The 23,851-nt window shown below is 38.5% G+C and overlaps 1 protein-coding gene across 1 annotated transcript in view; it reads left to right on the plus strand.

Annotated features, from left to right (window-relative positions):
• adam12.S (ADAM metallopeptidase domain 12 S homeolog) overlaps nt 1-23,851 on the plus strand; it is a 293,766-nt gene that overhangs the window by 54,285 nt on the left and 215,630 nt on the right. The window contains exon 3 of the mRNA XM_018227401.2: nt 3,936-4,009. Coding sequence (XP_018082890.1) covers nt 3,936-4,009 — 74 coding nt within the window. The remainder of the gene's footprint in view (nt 1-3,935; nt 4,010-23,851) is intronic.

A 23,851-nucleotide genomic window follows, 5' to 3' on the forward strand; every position in this document is an offset into this window, starting at 1 on the left:
CTCCACTCATTGACTGATGTTTTGAAAGGACTCCCATAACTAGGGATGCACTGAATCCACTTTTTTGGATTCGGCCGAACCCCCGAATCCTTTGCAAAAGATTTGGCCGAATCCTGAATTGAATAGTAATTTGCATATGCAAATTAGGGGTGGGAAGGGGAGAACATTTCTTACTTCCTTGTTTTGTGACAAAACATGATTTCCCTCCCCATCCCTAATTTGCATATGCAAATTAGGATTCTGATTTGGTTCGTCCAGGCAGAAGGATTCGGCTAAATCCTGCTGAAAAAGGCCGAATCCTGGTCGAATCCCGAACCGAATCCTGGATTTGGTGCATTCCTACCCATAACTACAAATAATATGTATAGAGGGTAAATAATGTCGGGCTGAGGGCCTTGGAATTGTAAGGGGATAAAGAAGCATTTACTGTTGGGTCATTATTGACCCTAATCCCAAGACATTAGACCCATGTTTCATAACCTTGGGTCCTCAAATGTGGCAGAATTACAATTCCCAACAGTCTTTAAAATATAATTAAGGGATGAAGAATCATTGGAGTTGTAGTACAACATCTGGAGAGCTAAGGATAAGAGACTGAAGCTGGCCATAGATGTTGAGATTTTTAAAAGATCAGATCATCATCGTGAGACCACGATTATCTCGGAACAATCGTACGAATTGTCCATCAACTAAAAAGATCAATTTGCCAGGAAAACAAAGGGTAGCTGCCTGCTTGGCCCTGCAAACATAGATAGATTGCACTGGGACCGACAAACCTGGCCAATCAATTTCCTGACAGATGTCGGCCGAAAAATCGTAAAATGTTCGATCGTTCAAATCCCACTAACCGCACGATAATTTCGCAGGATTGGTCGGACTTCACTAAAATCGGTTGTTCGACAAGAGAAATCTTTGCGTCTATGGGGATCTTTAGACAGCTGGTCGTCAGGTTGGCACAGTAAGAAGGTGCTTACAGGTTCTCAATCTAGCAAAAACATAGCTATTGCCGCTGTAAGGCAGGGGTCCTCAACCTTTTTTACCCATGAGCCACATTCAAATGTAAAAGAGTTGGGGAGCAACACAAGCCAAATAAAATGTAATTGCCTATTGTTTCAGCCCCTATGTGGACTGATAGCCTACAAAAGACTCTATCTGACACCTGGTTTTTAAGCAATCCCAACTTGTCTCCAAGCCAGGAATTCAAAAACAAGCACCTGTTTTAAGGCCACTGGGAGCAAGATTCAAGGGGTTGGTGAGCAACATGTTGCTAGAGAGCCACTGGTTGGAGATCACTGCTCTAAGGGGTTTTCAGATATGACAGAGCCTAAAACAGCTGTCTCCTCCATAAAACCACTACTCAAAAAAAAAAAGCCCTCTCTGTTCTTTTGTTTTTGTAGCTTTTATGGTGGAGCAATGGGGAAGTACAGCAGCCTACAGAGGGGTGTATAGTGAGGCTTCCAATCCCCAGTGTTCAGTTTTAGCTAATGTTAAGGGGCCCATTCACTAACCTCGAGTGAAGGAATAGAGGAAAAAAATTTTGATTTTCGAAAGGTTTTTTTGGCTACTTCGACCATCGAATTGGCTACTTCAACCTTCGACTACGACCTTCGACTTGAAATCGAACGATTCGAACTAAAAATCGTTCAAACTTTCGACCATTCGATAATCGAAGTACTGTCTCTTTAAAAAAAACTTCGACCCCCTAGTTCGCCACCTAAAACCTACCGGGGCCAATGTTGGCCTATGGTGAAGGTCCCCATAGGCTTTCCAAGGTTTTTCTGATCGAAGGATAATCCTTCGATCGATGGATTAAAATCCTTCGAATCGTTCGATTCGAAGGATTTAATTGTTCGATTGAACGATTATTCCTTTGATCGTTCGATTGAACGAATTGCGCAAAATCCTTCGACTTCGATATTCGAAGGCGAAGGATTTTAATTCGGCAGTCGAATATCGAGGGTTAATTAACCCTCGATATTCGACCCTAAGTAAATGTGCCCCATGTATAAATGGCATTTATATCAGAATATTATATTGGGGCGAAGGTTTTAATAAGAGAGAGAGAATCAGATACATATAATAACCATTCAGCAGACACAGCTCGGAGGCACACGATATCAATAATTTGCAATGTGTGTTTGTGTGCTTTTATGCTTTAAAAATCCCACACCACAAAAAAAGTGAAAAAGCCTACTCTCTAACTACAGGGAAAAACAGAACTGGAAACTCTAACTGCTCCCCAAGAAGTGCTTCCTACAGTCATCCATTATATCTAGTCTCTGTGCAGTTGCCAGCTACTGTAGCTACCGGCCCCTGGGGAGGAGGAAAATCTCAAAGGATAATATTTGACTTGTCCTTTATACATTCTGTTTAAAAATGAGGAGAAACTTTATTTTACTGTAGAATGCTGCAACCTGTTATATAGGAAAATATAAATAAATCATGAATTCTTTATTCACGAGTATTGGAGGACTTTATTTTCAAATAAACTGGCACGACTTTGAAAAACATACAATATTGTATAGGACTGTTCTATCTTAATTGAGCCCAGTTGGTCTTAATTTTTTTAAATGGCCCATAAAGCCTGCAGTAACGATTGCGTTTATAGGAGGCACCTTTAGCATGAGTTTTATTATGGATGCTCTTCTAAAACCTACCAGGCAACATTACATTCTATAAAGGTTCTTGAATGCTGCAGTAATTATTCTTATACCTACATATATATAGGATATTTATATCTTATATTCTAACAAGCGCAGAAGCAATAAACAATGTGCAATATTTATTTTCTTCTTTACAGGTCTAGGATCCGTTATCCGGAAACCCGTTATCCAGAAAGCTCCAAATTACGGAGTGGCTGTCTCCCATAGACCCCATTTTATCCAAATAATTCAAATTTTTCACTTGATTTCCTTTTTCTCCGTAGTGATAAAACAGTACATTGTACTTGATCCAAACTAAGATATAATTAATCATTATTGGAGGCAAAACCAGCCTTTTGGGGTTATTTAATGCTTATATGATTTTCTAGTAGACGTAAGGTATGAAGATGCAAATTACGGAAAGATCCATTATCCGGAAAACACCAGGTCCCGAGCATTCTGGATAACAGGTCCCATACTTGTAGTAATAAAACAGTACCATGTACTTCTTCCCAACTAAGCTACATTAATCCTTATTGGATGCAAAACAATCCTATTGGGTTTAATTAATGTTTAATTGATGTTTTAGTAGACTTAAGGTATGGAGATACAAATTACAGAAAGATAACAGGTCCCATACCTGTAATTAACAATAATGCAGTGTTCTACGCCACATTGTGTTAAAGTTATTGCTTCTATTAAAATATATGTAGTGATGGGTAGGGATGTAGCGAACCGCCGAGTATGTGTTCGCGAACGCCGCTCGCGAACACCGGCAAAAAATGCAAACAGTTCGCGAACAGTTCGCGAACTTCGAACATCCGAAAATCGTTCGATTCGAACGATCGAAGGATTTTAATCGTTCGATCGAACGATTTTCGTTCGAATCGAACGATCGAAGCCATTCGATCGAATGATTTCATTCAATCCAATGGCTTCGATCGTTCGATTCGAACGAAAATCGTTCGATTTTAGCGATCGAATGGTCGAATGGTCGAACGATTTTGACGCGAACGCCTATTGGCGAACGTCGCGCGACGTTCGCAAATTTGCGGCGAATAAATTTGCGAAACCGCCGCCAAAATTCGCCATTGAAAATTAGCCAGCGTCAAAAAAATGGAAGTTTCGCAAATTTTTCGATATTTCGCAAATTTCACAGGAAATTCGCAAATTATACGTCAAAACACCCCAAATTCGCCCATCACTACATATATGAATAGATATTAAAGTATACAATAGCACTTATAAATCACATTATGACATTGGCCCTGCTATTTGTAATACTTTTTTCAGAGTCATCCACCAACGATGAAAGTGCTACTAAAAGCTAAAGATATACGACTACTTCTCAACTTGGAAAGAAATAAGTAAGTGCAGTTATTCAACTTATCACAGTGTTGCCTTTATATTGTATATTTTATATATTTATATATTCATGTTTTTTGTATTTATATTTTGTTAATTTTTATATTTATATTTTAATATTTTTTATATTTATATTTTAATATTTTTTATATTTATATTTTAATATTTTTATATTTATATTTTAAGTTTGCCTTTATATTATATTGTGGTCCTAATATATTTCTAGTAGCAGGCCAATGAGTACTGTGTGCACTCTCAAGTTTATTGCCCCTTCAGGAGCACCGGAATAGTTATGCCTGCAACAAGCAATATATACTTGATACAATGTGGTCATCTTTAGCCGCCTTTGGGGAAATATATAAGAGTACAGCATCCGAAAATAATCTATAAATGATTGCATGCAATATCTGGAACAAAAGCTATAAAACTGGATAATAAAGAAATTTTTTTTTATTCTGAAAACTTGGTAGCCATGGGGACAGCCATTCAAGCACAGGATACACAGTAGATAACAGATAAGTACTACTATAGTTTATATAAATAAGCTGTTGTGTAGCCATGGGGGCAGCCATTCAAGCACAGGATACACAGTAGATAACAGATAAGTACTACTATAGTTTATATAAACAAGCTGCTGTGTAGCCATGGGGGCAGCCATTCAAACACAGGATACACAGTAGATAACAGATAAGTACTACTATAGTTTATATAAACAAGCTGCTGTGTAGCCATGGGGGCAGCCATTCAAGCACAGGATACACAGTAGATAACAGATAAGTACTACTATGGTTTATATAAACAAGCTGCTGTGTAGACATGGGGTCAGCCATTCAAGCACTGGATACACAGTAGATAACAGATAAGTACTACTATAGTTTATATAAACAAGGTGTTGTGTAGCCATGGGGGCAGCCATTCAAGCACAGGATACACAACAGATAAGTACAACTATAGTTTATATAAACAAGCTGCTGTGTAGCCATGGGGGCAGCCATTCAAGCACAGGATACACAGTAGATAACAGATAAGTACTACTATAGTTTATATGAACAAGCTGTTGTGTAGCCATGGGGGCAGCCATTCAAGCACAGGATACATAGTAGATAACAGATAAGTACTACTATAGTTTATATAAACAAGCTGTTGTGTAGCCATGGGGGCAGCCATTCAAGCACAGGATACACAACAGATAAGTACAACTATAGTTTATATAAACAAGCTGCTGTGTGGCCATGGGGGCAGCCATTCAAGCACAGGATACACAGTAGATAACAGATAAGTTCTACAGTATATACTAAAGGCCTTATCTGTTATCTGCTGTGTATCCTGAGCCTTTTCCCCCTTTTCAGCTTTGAATGGCTGCCCCCATTTTTTGGTGTTATGGTTCCTTTAATGCAACAGATGAATAGTTCTAATTAATACATTTTATATTTTTCTCAGCCTAAAATGAAGTGTCAAAATCTTTTGATTACTCATTACTCTCTTGTCGTTTCTAAAATATTCAGAAAATGGAAAAGATAAATGGTTTTATGGCTTACACAAAAAATCCCTAATGAAATGCAATGCTCAGTTATGCTCTGTCCACCAACAGTCTCTGACAGATGATGGTTTATTCTTTATGATGTTGTTTGTTGCTCTATAGATCCACGAGCAGCTTAATTGCCATTCTTTGCATTCATTTCATTTTCATCGGATGCGACCAGAAATTAAAGGGAAATGCGCTGGTATGAAAGTAAAGAAGAATGGAAAGAATTGTGTCTCTCATTGTATTTTCTATGAATGTATTTTAGTATGTTGTTGAGAGGTGCATTTTAAAGCTTTTGTAATTCCTCTTCATTTGCACTTGTTTTATTTTTTTTGTTGCTGACTTACAGTTAAGCATTTCAAATTTAATATGATTGCTAGCACCTAGCACTGGTTTATATGGCAGGGGTATTGCATATCATTGTACATACCTTAATAGGCATTCTCCATCTTTAAAGCAATACATGGGAAAAGCGCACCCAAAAAGACTTAAAAATGGTCAAGCTCACCAACATAGATGGACATTTAAAATCCACAATGCCTAAAAATGAATGTGACTATTAAAGGGGAAGTAAAGTCTTTAAATAGAATAAGGCTAGAAATGTTGTATTTTGTATACTAAACATAAACATGAACTTACTGCACCACAAGCCTAATCAAACAAATGATTTGTGCTTTCAAAGTTGGCTACAGGGGGTCACCATCTTGTAACTTTGTTTAACATCTTTGCAAGACCAAGACTGTGCACATGCTCAGTGTGGTTTGGGCTGCTTAGGAATTGTCATAAATTATCAAAACAGCGCAAGTCAAATAATATCTGCCAGAAGCTGATACAGCAAGAATCATTAATAATCAGAATATACAGACTGCACTGGGTCCTGTGTTGTCATGTAATCTAATGTGGATTTTATAGTTTTTGTATTGTTTAATACAAACTTTCTCCAACTCTGCAGAACAAGTGGCTGCAGCAAAATAATCCTCCAAATAGAATCGCAGTTTATCTATTTAAATCTGGCTCCATGATCTTTGTCCCTGCAGCTGGAGTTGGAAACAGTAAAGGGGATGTAAAGGCAAAAATAAAATCCAATACAAATCTCTACACAGTTGCTGACTGCTCTACAGGGAAACAAACAAAGCTGCTTGAGTTCTGCATGGTTGGAAAGTAAGGCGGGGGCTCCCCCTGCTGTTCCTAAGTATGATTGTTTCCCTGCAGAGCAGTTAGGGACTGTCTGACAATTCCTATCCACAGCAGTAAATAGCTCTTTCTGGTTATGTGAGATAAACATTGTAGGCTAGTAAGAGCAACTGCATGCTCCACCAGGAAGATTGTAGGCTGAATTAGTTTCCCAAGTGACACCTGCCAGACTGTAGAACTTGTAGAGGTCAAGGCCTAAAGTAATGTTGGAAATTACTTTGAGCCAACACAGAGATATTCTGGTATTTTGGTGGATGCAACTTTGAATAACCTTTCTTTATTTTTATATTTCATGACCCTTTGTGGAATCCTTTGGAGTTGCCAATTGCCCAGGCTCTATTGTTCACAGTTGGCTCCCTATGCTGAGGGTTCAAGCTATTGCACCAGGACCACATTTTCCTTTTGATTAGTGCCTTTACATTTGGGTCCTCTGAGTGACCTTTCTCACTTTATTTGGTGGCTGAGATTGAGTTCCTATTGAAGGAACGGTCCTATCACTGGTGATAGTGATTAAGCTATTTGTGTGAAAGATTAAAACTATACAGTACACTATGCAGCTAAACTTGCAGACCTCCAGCTGAAATACAGTTGGAGTGCTGCAGGCTGGATATTACTGATTCATATATATTTACACTTACCTCCCAGCTTCATATTATACCAGTTTCCTACTCGGGTCTAAAGCTTGCCTGGTTTAAAAATACATCCAAGAAATACTAAATATCTAATTGTCTTACTTATTGTGTTTTTTTCAAATGTCCCTTTCTGCTTAAGTTGGGCAAAATCCAATTCTGAGATTTATTCCTTTTGCGTTTTGGGACTCAGAACACTATGATCTTATTGAAATGATAGCCTGAAACCCTTCCTTATAATTTTCACTTTGGGTTGTTACAGAATGTAGAGCAGTAATTCCATATTTATCACAAACATCTGCAAAATCTCAGACCTTTAATCCCTCTTGCAGAGGAGCGTTCCAAAGCACAAACTATGGCGCTGGAATCGAGAGTGATTTCAGAGCATTATCTCCTTGGCCTGTTGTATTACACCATGTGTCGTGTATTGAAACGTAGTCATTGTTTGTTATGTTCCAGATATCACAGCATGTCCATGTTTTGTAATGCTGGCAGCTTTCCGTTTTCTCGTTTCTACTGTTGCACAAACATTTTGCTGCCTAGTCTATTATATATTTGAAGCATTACAGGGATATCTCATTAAATGGCAATCTGGATGGAGAACATTGCGTGATTTTTTATTACTGTAATAGCCCCCTATTATGATACTGAAGTACCAGCCAAGTTAACCAATTATTTATTAGGTTTTAAATGAATTCAGTCTGTCAGATTTGAAGAGGAAATGCTCCGTCAGGATTATTGGAGCAATGGGCAATGTGATTCTGTGCTCCTCTGTAATATGTGTGTGTGTATGTGCATCCGCATGCAGCTGGTACATTTGAAGGAGGGACCAATAAATGGTATACTATAAGTATCCCACAGGATCAAGAAGGGCTCATGTAAAATCATTTTTACAAAGAAGAAAATTTGCAACACTGGTAGCAAAGGTCCACAACCCAAGTTGGTGCTTTATTTAGCAGGATGCTGCTGCAAACTGCTGCTCTGTTGCAAAAACATTTAATGAACAGGAACACTCTTTAAGCTTGAGGAAGATCCTCTCTTATGGCAATGTGACCATGCAAGAGGTTCTTTGCCTGATTTGCCACCTAGATGCTGGGCCAAATCTGCCTGACACACATTGTTTTAGGACAATGTTAGGATTATAATGCTTGTCAGAATAGGACCATATAAACCAGGGGTACCCAACCTTTTTTTCCAGTGAGCCACATTAAAAACTAAAACGAGTTGGGGAGCAACACAAGCATGCAAAAAATTCCTACTTGGCTTGGCTACTTGGTGGCTCATATGTGGACTGGCAGCCTACAGGAGGTTCTGTTTGGCAGTACATCTGGTTTTTATACAACCAAAACTTGCCTCCATGACTGGAATTCAAAAATTTGAGGCCACTGGGTGCAACATCCAAGGGGATGGTGAGCAACATGTTGCTCGCGAGCTACTTGGTTGGTGATTATTGTTATAAACACACCAAACTGGATTTTTTAACCTGACATACTGGTTGCCAAGGTCATCAGGGTACTTCCTACATGGGCCAATAAACTGATGAAGGGCCAGGTCAGCAGCTTTTATCAGACAGTGTGCGGCCAACTTTAGACAAATCTCTTCATTAATATGTCTGCAATGACTAAAAATCCATTGCATGTGGGCTAGAAGAAGAGATGTTCCTTTTATCTCTTTGGACAATTTTCCCCAAACTATGATGCTGCTCCCTGATGGGCCAAATACTTGGCTGAGGCAGAACCAACCTGAAAAACACTAAGGGGGTTATTTATTAAAGTCCAATTTTTTTTCTGGTAGGAAAAAAAATCCTAACATTTTTAGTGATTTATTAAACCACGATGGTGTTAAAAAGTCAGAATAAAAAAGTACTCCAACTCAGACCTGCCGAGTTCATGTAGAAGTCAATGACAGATGTCCCTTTGATATCCTGATCTGAGCTGGGTTTCGTGCATTAATTGGAAGATTTTGTGGTTTTTGGGGGTCAAATTAGAAACATTCTCAGTTTTAGGTGACAAATCCTTTAGGTGACAAATTTTTTTCAGAAAAATATATTGATAAATGGGTGAAAAAGTCTGTGTATTTGGTCGGAGTAGTTTTCTGAAAATTGTGAGAACTTTTCACTATAGTTTTAAAAAAAAATTCTAGCAGTAAACACAGGTGAAAATAAACATGAAAAACAAATTTGCCTTTGGCCAACTAAAGGCCAGTTATAAACCACATGAACCCTACCCATCCAATTTTGCAAAAAGCTCACGTGCCATAGATTATTTAAGGACACCGCAGAATACCAGCATTTAAGATATCTTTGTGTTTCCAAGACTTTTTCAACCCCCTCCCTAAGAAATGTATTCATTGGGAATCATGTTGAAGAATAACCTTGAGCTTCATTTTAAGTAGAATTGCTTCCCCGATTTGTAGCATTCAAGTCACTGTGATTCCACATGTCACTATTTTTAAGATCTTTAGCTAGAATACATGTTTTATCATTATTGTACTAGAGCCAGTCCTAAAATATTGTTAGACAGAAAGGTTAAACAGCGAAAGAAAACTATGTTCAAGGGATATTAGGGTAAGATACAGAAACGTGCCAGCAATGATGATATCTCAATTTATGTTGTGACAGGTCTCTAGAATTCTAATGCAATTCTCCTCCTTTAATCACATCAGTTATTTATTGAGCAGACCTGAATAAGTGGATCTTATGTTACAAAGAGAGAACAGGTAATGGACATTCTTCCTCTGGACTTTACATGCATAAAAGACTTATCTCCCCTGAGAATAAGAGGCCGGTGAGACAGTGAAAGCTGCAGAATGAATGAAGCTGTATTATGCCTCGTTAGGAAAGATGCTTTAGATGAAAACCAGTTGTAAAAGCAGAACTGAGTGTTTAATAAATGAATTAAAATGACTCATAAATTCAATTTGAACAACTCTTTCTGCTCTGTAAATGCTGCTTTGTGATCTGAGATGATTACTGACCTTAAGCCGGGTTTACCGAGGTGGTGCACGTTATTGAAAATAAAACTGGAAATACCATTGGAGGGACATAATTAATATGGCCAAATATTGTTTCTGAGAATGTTAACAACTAATATTGGATTTTATTAGTGATGGGCGAATTTATTCGCCAGTCGTGAATTTGCGGCGAATTCCCGTTTTTTTGGATGCTAGGCGCATTTTCGCCAGCGGACACCAGCGTAAAAAAAGATTAGAAGAAAAGAGGTTCCGCCTAAATATTCAGAAGGGTTTTTTTTACAGTGAGAGCTGTGAAGATGTGGAATTGTCTCCCTGAATCAGTGGTACAGGCTGATACATTAGATAGCTTTAAGAAGGGGTTGGATGGTGTTTAGCAAGTGAGGGAATACAGGGTTATGGGAGATAGCTCATAGTACAAGTTGATCCAGGGACTGGTCCCATTGCCATTTTGGAGTCAGGAAGGATTTTTTTCCCCTTCTGAGGCAAATTGGAGAGGCTTCAGATGGTTTTTTTTTTTTTTTGCCTTCTTCTGATCAACTAGCAGTTAAGCAAATTAAAAAAAAAACAAAAAAACTAAAAGGTTGAACTTGATGGACGTGTGTCTTTTTTCAACCTTACTTACTATGTTACTATGTTACAGGAAGAAGCAGAGCCGTGACCAGGGAGCTTAGCACCTGTTCTGGATTTAGGGAGCCAATCATGACAGTTTTATTCCCAAGACCAATGAGTTCTATGTCCATAAAAAACAATGAGCCGAGTACTTCAATATTGATCCTGTAGCTTCAAGTTCTAACATCCTTAGGTATTATTATTATTTCTTATAATATGCACATTTATACAACCATTTTAAGGCTACTGCATGAATTTACAGTTCTGGTTGATGAGTAAATATCTCACCTATCTTATATGCCTTGCTGCTCCTTTATGGGTTTTGTTCTTTTATATTTGCTGTGATGTTCTGGCCAGATCGGCAGTGTTCTAGTATGTTCCCAGTTGTGGCCTGCACTTCCTAACTTGCTCGTCTGAATGCCAAGCATTCACCTGGATTCTTTTTGCACTTTTTACCCTGCCTTGCATTTAATAAATAACCCATTAAGTATATGAAATATCCTGAGACAACTGGGATATCTGTGGTCATATCTACTTCTAGTAACTTTTGTGCTAAATGTATCCTGGCTTCAAATGATGAAAGATGTTTCATGGAGTTCATGTAGAAGTCAATTGGAGTTGTCCTAGACAAAATTCAAGTCATTTTTTTAATTCAAGATTTCCAAGGTTTTTTTTTAGCTCATAAACTCACAAATTTGAGGTAATCAAATTTTTTTCCACAATTGTATTGTATCGAGTTTTTCATACTCAGATATTTTTTCCCAATTGGGAATTAATTCAAAGTAGAAAAAACTTCTAAAACCTCACAAAATAGATTTTTGATAAATAAGCCCATGGGCCATTCCTCCAGTATAATTACTGAGAGCTGATATGACACAAGCCTTAGACTGAGCCAAAGCAGAACCTCTGCCTTTAGAAAAGCAAGGGAAACTCCCGCAAGAGTAACATCATTCCACATTCTTCTCTGAGTGTTTTCAGATGTTATACAACCTTTGGATTGCCCTTTCATCACAGACATATGCACCATTTGCTTGTTCTGCATAATACATGCTTACTCATAGGCGTCTGAGAAGAATGAGTAAACTTTATTGATACCAGGGTCCCACCAAAAAACCTTAGACCAGGCGCCAACCCTCAATACTATTATTCTTCCTCTCCTCACTCAACTTCTATTCTCCTAGTCTCTTTTCTTTACATTCATAAAAATAGAGAATTGCTATGAAATAGGTCAACTGTTTAATAGCATAAGGGCCCACTGAGACTTGGGCCCACCAGGAGTTTTCCTGGTATAAGGTGGGCAAGTCCGACACTGGATCTATCAAGCATTTGAGTTGTACAATGTTGTTTTTCTTCTCCACTGGAGACAGATTTTGTCTTCTGTAGGAAGAAACTGTAGGACAACTTGAACAAGCTCATGGAATGAGTATCTCTGTGTTTCCTGCATAGTATTTAACAGATAAACTTCTCAAATGGGTTTGAAGGCATTATAACTTAATCTACTTAGTGAAGATCTAGTGTCTGACTCTCAGAGCAGGTGGTACAGTCACTGAGCGAATGATTCTCGTCCCTAATGAGTTTCAAAGTAAACACAAATGCCAAAGCTCTGTATGAATCGGATTACTAGGCATTATAAAGGAGTTCTCTATAAGCTTATAACTGTATGTGATTGGTTCATGTGGCTGGAGTTTTATATTCAAGATAAAAACCTCAGCTGCCCCGGGATATCTTTGGAAGGCGAGCTGTCAATAGCCAAGGTATTGTTTATGCTAGCATACATTTGCTTGTTCAGGCTATGAACAATTTTGGGGTCTTTTTCCTGATGCCCCTTATGCCCATAATATTCCATTTCAGCTATTTCCGGCTGCCCATGACCTCAGTGGTGATTGAAAATTTAGTTTAATCACTTGGCCATCTCCCTTGCTAATTGCAAAGGTATTATGACATCTGTCTCAGTCTACCTCATGAAATATGGTTATGCATAGGTGCCCTGCATGAGAACGTGTAAATGCCCATCATTGGGCACCTAGCTCTATGAATTGTGCTTTTATAAGACATGGGGTCCATCAAGTAGAAGAGACACTAAGGGGGTTATTTACTAAACTCCGAATGCAAAAATCCCAATTTTTTTTTTTTTTTTTTATAAAATTGGACTGTTAAAAAATCAAAAATTTTTCGGAATTTATTAAACCCCTAGGATGGAAAAGTCCAAATCTAAAAATCCAGCATCTCAGACCTGTTGAGGTTGCATATAAGTCAATGGGAGAACTCCCAATGATTTTTTTGATGTGCGCTGGGTTTCATCCTGAGTTTTCGGGTGAAAAATCCGAAAAAATCGTGAAAGTTGGATGAAAAATCCAAAAAAATTGTGAAAATCAGATTTTTTTTCCCGCTAACCAAATTTTCGGGAAACTTTAATAATAAATAAGCTCAAAAAAACCCGAGCGGATTTGATCGGAGTTTGTAGCAAAAAAAATATTCAGATAAATTCAGACTTTGATAAATAACCCCCTATGGTTCTGCTTATGTAGTGTTTTCTTGGGCTCAATGGAAAAATCCCAGCAAAGCAAGATATATGACTGCCCCTAAAACATATAATGTTATTTATATATTTGTATACTGAGATATTTTGTTACTGTAAAGCTTTATTCTCTGTGTTTAATTTTGAACTCTGACATGGGGCTAGACCTACTGTTGGTTTTCCAGGTTCCCCCAGTCATGTGCTCTGATAAACGTCAGTAATTATTCACTGCTGCACTGCAAGTTGGAGATCAATGGAAAAGTAACCAGATAAAAATTTCCTCACATCTGCATTGCTAAAAATGCTCCCATGCCCCACCTTGTAATAGATATGACTGAGTAGGAGAAACAATAGCTTATCCGAAAGCAGTTCCATTGTGAAATGTGTGACATGCTGGCTCTGTGTGAAAACGCATGGTTAGCACAATGACCTGAGATTGCTGCCTACATACCAATATTTCAACTAAAAAACAATACATTTATTGGATCAAGTATAGCATCTTAAATGGTAGAATAAATTACTCGCAATGTATACATTGTAATGTAGTAATAAAAACTATACCATAAAAACCATGACAGAATAATGTTGTTGGTTTTTGTTTGGTGCAAAAAATGGATTTTTTTTGTGGCAAAGCAGAATACACGACAAATGTTCCCACTGGCTGTTAAAATAAAGATAAAATGCTTAACCAGTAGTGATGGGCGAATTTATTCTGCAGGCGTGAATTTGTGGCGAATTCCCTTGATTCGCTGCCACCGAATAAATTCACGAAACTGCAGTGAAAATTGGCCGGCGTAAAAAAAAAAAGGCGCAGTTTCGCTATTTTTTCGCCGTTTCGTGAATTTCACTGGAAATTCGCACATTTTTCGGCGAAATGCCCCAAATTCACCCATCACTAGTAACCAGATATTTCATGTTGGAGAGAGGCAGAATTAAAAAACTAAAAACGAACAAATGTCTTGGAATATTAATTAGACGATGGTAGATATTAAAAGGTAAAAAAAAGCAAATGGAGTGAATATGTATGTCGGTGTCTGAGAGCAATCCTAGAGCTGACCAGAGGCTGGAGTTAATAATTGTTGGGCATTTAGGGATTTCAGAGCGGGTGAGAGATGTATAAAGCATGTCGCTCAGCATTACGCTGTTTGGAGTTTGCAATTTATACTCTAATGAATGTGCTGCAGATTAGTTCAGTCTCCACTCAGAGCATTCATCACCAACATACAGAGCCCTTTTTTCCTTTCGAGCAATTGAAAACACATCCATCCAGCCACTAAAATAAAAATATAGTTTTTCAGACAATTTATCATTTCAAAACATCAGTATGTGCATTGTATATAAAGAGCATAAACCTCTGTATGACCCATAAACCTCCTTTATAGCCCTCTGCCACAATAACAATATCTTTTTTAAGAGGCATTTCTGATACATAATTAAAGACTTTTATAACCAGAATAGTTTTCTGCTTGGCAAAAAAAAAACATGAAACCTTGCAGATTTCCTTCTTCCTGCAGGTTAGAGGTTTTGTAGTAGGGAATAAATTGTATTCTTTCTTACTGTTATTATTCTAACCTTGGTCTGTGTGCTTAAAGGGCAAGTAAATTGTAGCCTGGTTTTATAGGGATGTGCTATAATTATAGACTCATTTTATATCATCTGAAATATGAGCATGTCAGTTGTTTCACCTAGAGAACAATCTTTCCCAGAACCTTTGTATTTATATACAAGTGGATGCTGTTATATTGATTGTCGCATTGGCCTGTAAAGTTGGCACCAAGGGGTCACCAAGTAATTGTCCCAATGTGGCCATCCAAGTGCTTGGTCTGTATCAGGCCGCCTGTCATTTGGGCCAGTAAGTTGCTGGTTCAGAGCAGAGAATTTTCCTCATTCACAGTGAGAGTTGTCAATTATATCATGTCTCTATTTAAATTAAAAACTCAGGTAAATTCCAGGCAGGCTAATTGGCTCAAGATAACATTGGCCATAAAGGGTGTCTTACAAAGCAGCTGCAATTACGCAAAGATAGATTTAAATATAGAGCATATTGATGCCATTCACTCAAGGTACTTGCTTCTAAACTAAGCCAGCCCCCACCCCCCATCTCTGTTTGAGTTGACCTTTAATTTTTCTTTAAAAAAATAGCCCAGCTTATTAAGTAAATGATTAAGTGGCATTGTTCATCGTTGCCATTGAGGCTTTGCTGAGAAGCTTTTCTCCACTTTATTTTAATGGCTTTTTAAGCAGATATAATTAGCGCAAGCATTGTTAATGCAATAACGTGGGACAGAAATGTTAATAGATGGTAACATTTTCTTGTGCATTATGTCCTGTTCTCCTTCCTTAAACACAGAAGCTTTGCAGCTGCAGTTGAGGGCTTGTGGAGTTTTAATTCAGACAGTGGAAGTGTTTTCCCCAAATAACCATTTCTGCAGGTATATCTTATACATTTAGCATCAACGAACAGATGCGGGCGCGATCCGACTGGATTTTTAGTCCCGTCTGATCATCATCTGGCCAACTTTCGGGCAGATACCAATCAGGGAAGCACGTCAGAGGGCCCCATACACGGGCCAATAAGCTGCCGACTCGGCCTGTCGGCAGCTGTTATCGGCCCGCGTATGGCCACCTTAAGTATGAAAGACTATGCTCCCCATGGGATAGCATGGTGTCCTCCATCTTGCATGGTCGAGATCTGCAGTACCCCCACTCCTCCTTGTACCACCACACAATAACTCGAAACCAAAGCACAACTAGGACAGCAGAAAAACAAGCCCTAACCCTGAGCCCATGGCTGAAGCCTACATCATGCCATCCTATCCAAGTTTCACTGAAGGGTTATCCACCTCCTCACAGGACTACCAAGTTAGACACTCACCTCACTCTTGGGGTCCAGAGTCACGTCACGTTCAGCTGTGACGAATAAAACCTCCACAACCTGTAGGGAGAGAAGGGATCTGCTAAGCTTCTGATCCTCCTGCCTGTTGTGAAGATCTAGTAAGGCAACCTCTGAGCCCCACATCCAGGTCCCTGACCTTGAAAAAAAACCCTAGCCAATCATAGCCCGTTTTCTCTTTGCTGACCTCTGGATCAGTGGGCTCCAACCTTAATGTTTTGCTTGATGCCATCTGGTGAGAAAGGTCAGTTTAGGGCCCCAAAACATTTGTTAACCTATTCAGCTAAGATATATTGAAATTTCTCATAAATTTAGGGCCTCACTGGGCCCTCTATATTCTTGGGACCCATGCAACCTCAGGGTCGGCTTCCACTATCCAGCTGTCATGCTTTATTTTCTACTTGTGCTTTTATAGAGCAATAATATAGCTTTCTGTTAAAGGAGGCCTTGCCTTTTTGAAGGTTATGTACGATGATACACCAGAAATGTGATCTTCTTTCGGCAGGAGTTTTTGCGATAGAACACATTTTACTTTACTGCCATGGCACACTAACTCAGAGGGTAATAAAATAGGAAGTAAACGCTGTTATCAATTTATTAGATAAAATAAATAAATAACATGGACTGACAAGACTTAATTACATTATTTTGCCATTTGCAAGCTCAGTTTTTGTAACAGTTTAAAGTCTGCACCTGAATTACTGAGCTGTCGGACTAGAGTCCTGGGCAGGTCCATTTCTTGGAACCTGTTCCCGACCAGTACCCACAAACTGCAATCCACAACCTGGACCCGCAACCCGCATTCTTACCTGCTTGGACCCGCTACCGACCCGCAAGTAACTTATCTGCAACCCAGACCCGCAACCCGCTGACCATCAAGAATCAGGAAGTGCTGTCATTGTAAACTGGAAGTGACATCATTGGAAGTAGACATGATCAGGAAAAAAGGAGTAAAACAGGAAATGCTGTTATTGTAAACCGGAAGTGACATCATCGGAAGTAGACATGATCAGAAAAAAAGGAGTAGAAATCACTATTGAGAAGACCCGCGGCCCAACCCGCGACCCGCAAACCTGCAGAACCGCAGACCCGCGTCTATACCAACACCCGGGAACTTCTACCTGCAACCCACAGGGTACCGCAGGTTTTTGCGAGTAACCTGCGGGTACCAGTGGGTACCCGACCCACTGCAGGACTCTATGTCAGACTCAAACACCAAGAGACACGAACATTCAACTTTAAACTTATATTTTAGAAAAACAGTAAAAAATATATAATGAAAAGTAATTGAATAAAGTCTTTATTTCGGGGGAACTACAGTATCTGAAAACAACTGAACTGAAAAAAGTTTTTGGAAGGTGGACAACCCTTAAGGGGGATCTTGCATTCAAGATAAAGGTGTTGGTGTACATGCCCTTGGAACAAGGTCAAAATGATGACAATCATTGTACGTCTTATTTGAGACCTCAGCAAAAGTTTCGGGGCCAGAAGAGGTTTCAAAAAGGTCAAGATGATGACAATTCAATATAAATTTGTACAAGGAGACCCTAAAGTTACAATGCCATGCAAGCAGGTATTGGCAATCAGTTCAACCATTCTTCACTGAATTGCCAGATCTTTTATCCATGCATAGAGCTAAAAAAATAACCTTTTATGATCTATATCCATTCTGACTTATGTCAGTGATGGTCAGTGATGGACATGTCTGGTTGGCTGTGGCCTTCATCTAGTTGTACTTCTAGGTGCAAAGTGAACTAAACAACTTCAGTTTGATGCTGCCTAATGGTTTGGTGACCAAATCAGCCAAAGATCATTTAATTTGATCATCTGGGCAACAGATCTCATGACCACCTATCATTAATGTTCTTTGTACTGTTGCTAGGGTATCCAAATTGCTTACGTTACAGCTGTATTAATATAGTAAACTTGAAAGTCAAATGGATTGGATGCTAATGGAACACAAGTGAGAAGCTCTGTACATCATGCCATCATTCAAGCAGCTCTATTGACTGTTTAAACTTGTATACATAGAAAATCATAGTTTATTGAAAATGTGCATTTTTTGAAAAGGGGGGGCTGCCCCATGATGCTCCATGATGCCCCAGGATGCTAGGACCCCCTACCAAGCTGTATTTTTGCAGCCCCCTAAGGTTCATCTTTTAGTTGAGAGAATTCAATATGAATGACCTCTACCATGTGCAAACAAAGCAGTAGAACTGGGGGCAAGCCATTCTCAGCTAACAATCAAGAATATAATAATACACAACCTCCCTTGAATAAATACACATTCTTGCTTATTAAAGGTCCAAACTGAGTCACACTGGGCCACAAATGTAGTGCTTGTAATAACGATATCCACTTTGCACATAGCTTCATTATCTAATATCTAGCAGCTCAAAACACTGAAAATAGCAACAGTGCACTGTTACGACCTATTAAACTAGATCTATGTTTTCTTAGCAACCCTGCTGATTAATATATCAAGCGGTGCTATTGTGCCTGAGTTGAAAAGCTTAGAACTGTTGATCAATCTCTGGAATAGCTTAGAATCGAAAAACAACATATATGACATCAAATACATTGATCTACTCTGCTCTATTAGTGGGAGCATAATAAGAATCTACAATTAATCTGGTTCCCTTAACATTAAGGATCAGGCTGGCAGCAGTCACAGAAGTCAGAGAAACACAAATATGCAGCTGCTGTTGTTATCATGATTTAATCTGCATGTAATAATGAAGAGAAGGTCCAGTAGAAATAGGTAGCACTCACCAAAAAAAGATGCGGAAATCTAGGTGCTCATGTCCTGGACTTTCCAGCATAGGACCAGATACTCACCAGAAGTCTGAAGAAAAGGTACTTGAACTTGATAAATAATTGCAAGAAATGTATTTAAATTACCTTTCTCATTTCATGCCTAACATCATGAAATAATTGATTCCTGACTGTTTGTTCTGTAGCTGTTTTCCCATTGGCTAAAATGTGTGCCCATGAAACGCATAAGACTATCCTTCTGTGACATGGAATTCTAGATTAATTCACTGCATTCATTTATCAAGTGTTCCTGGCTTTTCTTCAAACTTCTGGTATTAACCTGTGTATAGTTAGCTTTGGAGTAGAAAATAAATGCACCAACCAGAAGTGCATCAGAGACTCTTCTACCATCCAGACCAACCTGTAACCAATAAGAAGAGTAGTAAGAGTAGAACTTTCAAAGATCTAGAGCATTATGTAGCCATAGTAAGTGATAGATTTGTTTTAAAAGAAATATCAATGTATTATCTAAGAATGTACATCAATATGAAATTATGGTCATATATCAAACTTCTTTAAAATATCATGCCTTAAAATATATGAAGATCTACAGAGGGATATGCTGCTGAAACTGTATTCCAAGTGGAAATGTTCATGTACAGCAGGCCCAGATGTGAATGGTAGCTTAAGAATATGGTGGACCCAGCAGGGTCCTGAATGATGAACAGTTTTTTTATTAACATGAAAAAAACAGATCGTCTTTAAAAAGTGGGAATGTTGGATCCATGAAAGGATTTTGTGGAAGGGTCTAGTAATTTCTAGAAGTGACACTAATTGTATTCCAGTACCCTCTTTGTGATGCATTCATTCAAGTACAAAGACTTGAGCCTACACACCTTCAAACCTCAGAGGAACAAGGTGCCAACAAACCAAAAAAAAAATCATTGGGAATTTCATCCAAAATTGTCCTTGCACACTGTACTTTCTTAAAGGAGCCCTTTAAAGGGTCACTATCGCGAAAATTAACATTTAATATAAGCTTCCTCATACTGAAATAAGAAACTTTCTAAATACAATTAATTGAAAATTCTGTACCGTTTCTGATATAATCAAGTTTCCCTTCACTATCCCTCTCTCAGCATCTGTTTCTCTTCATTCTCTCCTCATGCAGGAGTTGGGTGTCAGATATTCATTGACAGTTAGATCCAATATATCTTATATGGGGCTCCTTTTGCCTAGAGGATGTATTAGAGTTCACTCTATTAAAATCACCAGCCATCATGTCTCTCTACATGCAGGATTTGTGCAAAAGGCAGTTATTTTGTTAGATTTTGTTTGTACTGGAATCAGTTATTTGAGTGAGTTCTAATACATCGGCTAGGAAAGGAAGCCCCCCTATAAGATATATTGGATCTAACTGTCAATGACTATCTGACACCCAACTGCTGCATGAAGAGAGAATGAAGAGAAACAGATGCTGAAAGAGGAATAGCGAACATAAACTTGATTATTTCAGAAACAATGCAGAATATTTAGTTCTTAAGCTTCTTATTTCAGTATGTTGAAGCGTATATTAAATTCTACTTATAGTGATAGTTCTCCTTTGAGCAACATAATGTAGAAAAACTACTTTCAGATTAATAGTATCTTGTTTGCTTTTGTTCCACCCAAAGCTCATTCTCTATAAACAGTATTTATAGATCCTTCTCTAAAGACAGTATTTAAAAATAATATGTAATTTATTTCCAAAGCATTTTTGAGATACTTGCTGGTTTTTGTTTTTGAGATGGCAAAAGTGTGAATAAAATTCAGACACTGTTAAAGCAAAACTTCAGAAAATTACAGTACAATTGTATATTGTGCTGCGTCTACTCAAGAAGTTGCATTAACAGTAAGTTTCATATAGTGTGTATTGAAGTAGAACTCATTGAAATCATTGTTAGCCATTCTGGGGTTATAGTTTGATTTAGCTCCATGCATTTACTTTCTTGCTTTACTCTTTCATTTAATGTATGTCTGGACATATAATATATATACCTACATTTTTCAAAATACTGTATTTCTGGTTTTAATGAGTTCAACGCTTTTCCCCCAAGTTCCGGGCAAACAGAACGAGATAAAATTAGTATTCTACACTGGGTTCTGCCGCAGCTGTTCTCAGGAGATACATATTATAGTTTTGGAATCACATTTCACTTATAAATTGTTTGTATTTTGAGCCTGAAAATGGGCTTCCATACAAAAGCAACAGGTGGATAAATATTTAGGGAATAAAACGTTATTTGTTGTGTTGATTGTCTGATGGTGTACCAGGATTTCAAATCCAATTGCAATGGTTTCTAGAACTTTCTTCTGCACTTTTTGCTGTGTAAAAATAAAAACTGGGTAAATGGATAGTCTGTGCAAAATAAAAAAATGTTTTTAATATAGTCAGTTAGCCAAAAATGTAATGTATAAAGGCTGGAGTGACTGGACGTCTAACATAACAGAACACTTCTTCCTGCTTTTCAGCTCTCTAACTCTGAGTTAGTCAGTGACTTGAAAAGGGGCCACATGGGGCATAACTGTTCCCCACGTGGCCAACTATTTGTTAGGGTTGGGTGTGGGTCATACTGGGGATGTACATTCCTACTCTGCTCCCCCCACTGTTGCACAATTTTCAAATAGACAGCATCGAACAATGAAGTATTTTTAAAAAAGCCTTTATTAGAAAAGGGTTTTTCTTCCACAGATATACAACAACGTTTCAGGCTAGCAAAAGCCTTTCCTCACAGCCCTCACTGTTGCACCATAGGCACGTGCCTCGTCTGCCTACTCCCAGTTTCAATGCTGGATTTGGGATGACATCTGATTTACAGTGCTAGATATTGGAACCAGCAACATCAGGTCGGCCTTCCCCACAACCCCACAAAGGAATCTTAAAGGGGGTCTGGACGCACTGCCACCTACCTGGTTCCAGCCTCCTTTATAATGTGCGCCCCTGCCATCGCAGGCAGCGGGTGCATGAATTTTCAGGTTGCCTCTATAGAGGGGGTTCATCCACACTGCCACCAGCCTCCATCTCTGGCCTGTCTGCTTTAATGCACATGCCCCTGCCATCACAGGCAGCAAGTATATACATTTTCAGTTAGCAGCTAACCCATTTTTCCACAGGCCACCCTCAACTGTGGCATCTGCTTCCTCTATAGTCACGCTTGGAACTGATACCCTGGAACTGATCCCCCCACTATTTTCATGTATCTATAGCCTTATATAATGAGCTAACGGGTCTCTTGCTCACCCAGCCTATGAACGTGTACACATTTAATAACAACATTCCCTATTTTTAAAAAAAATTAGAAAAGTGAAGGATAGATACATACTGTGTATATAAAGTGAATAAAGAAGCTGATGAGGAGGATGAATAAAAGTACAGATATTTAGCCTGTGACCTAAGATTTTTTGGTGGAACCTGTGTGCCCCAGCCTGATACTGATGTTGCACCATACTGCACAAAATACACATATTCAACAAAAACTAATATCACCATTTGGAAAAGTTATATTATATATATTTGAAGCTATTCTTCTCAGCTGAGTAAAATCCATCATCAAGCAAGTAAAATTTGATTATTACTTGATTAGAAAGTCACAATGTTATATGATGACTGTCCTACAGAGAAATATAAGAGAGTATATAAAGCACATATCCTTAAAACCTTTATACATACCTACACATTTCCTCAATGAACAAATACATAACATAGAAAAAATATAGTAACTGATTAGGCATTTCTTTTTAAAATAAATCCATACAGCATCTTTTGAATGTAAGATACATAGCTTTAATTAAAAACATATTTTCCCTGCCTGCTCCTATATTCATTTAATTCCGAGATTGTGTTACACAGTAATTGATTTTCCAGCTGTATTTATTGCTTCTGTCTACAGAGAAAACACGAGACAGAACAGTAACACTCCGAGTCTCCTGGAGACTCCAACAAGATGACATTTGCATAGCTTAATTCTGCAGATGGTTTGCAATCTCTCTGGCCACTCTCTGGCAAATTCCAATCTATATCATACTCCGAGTAGAAATTATTGGCCATAAACCTGAAGTTTGTATAGAGCAGAAGGTAACAATGAAATGACTGCAGTAAGGATGACCCTCCTTGGAGAATACTCTTGCAATTGTAATGATGTTTAGAATGTCTAATATGTAGTATTAGGGGTCAAGAATGTTGCATATTAAAAAGCCTACATTAATATTCATAATTTTAGCCTTGCTCTCATCATAGTTCCATCAAACATGTTTATGATGATAACAGCTGCAGCTTAGACTTGACAGTAGATAGTAGACAGTAGTAGACTTGACAAGAATGATGAACCCGCAAGTAAAATTTAGAATATCAGACAATGTACACAGACTCTACTATGGTTCTCTTCATTACTGATATATATTGTGATGTTTAGCCATAAATCCAAGACCCAGGTTCAAATTTCAACTCTCTTGAGAAGGGACTGAACTTGGGCCTTGGATTTATGGCTAATTATGTGGATTAAAAACTGCCTGTTAGTGATGGGCGAATTTATTCGCCAGGCGCAAATTCGCGGCGAATTTGCACAATTTGGCGCCAGCGAATAAATTCGCGAAACGCCCGCGAAAATTCGCCCGAAAACCTTCACCGGCGTCTATAATTTTTTTCGCCGCGTCGAAAAAAAACGGACGCTGGCGTCAAAAAACGGGCGCCGGCGTCAAAAACGGGCGCCA

The sequence above is a fragment of the Xenopus laevis genome, chromosome 7S, assembly GCF_017654675.1.
Source record: "Xenopus laevis strain J_2021 chromosome 7S, Xenopus_laevis_v10.1, whole genome shotgun sequence".
Lineage (NCBI taxonomy): Eukaryota > Metazoa > Chordata > Amphibia > Anura > Pipidae > Xenopus > Xenopus laevis.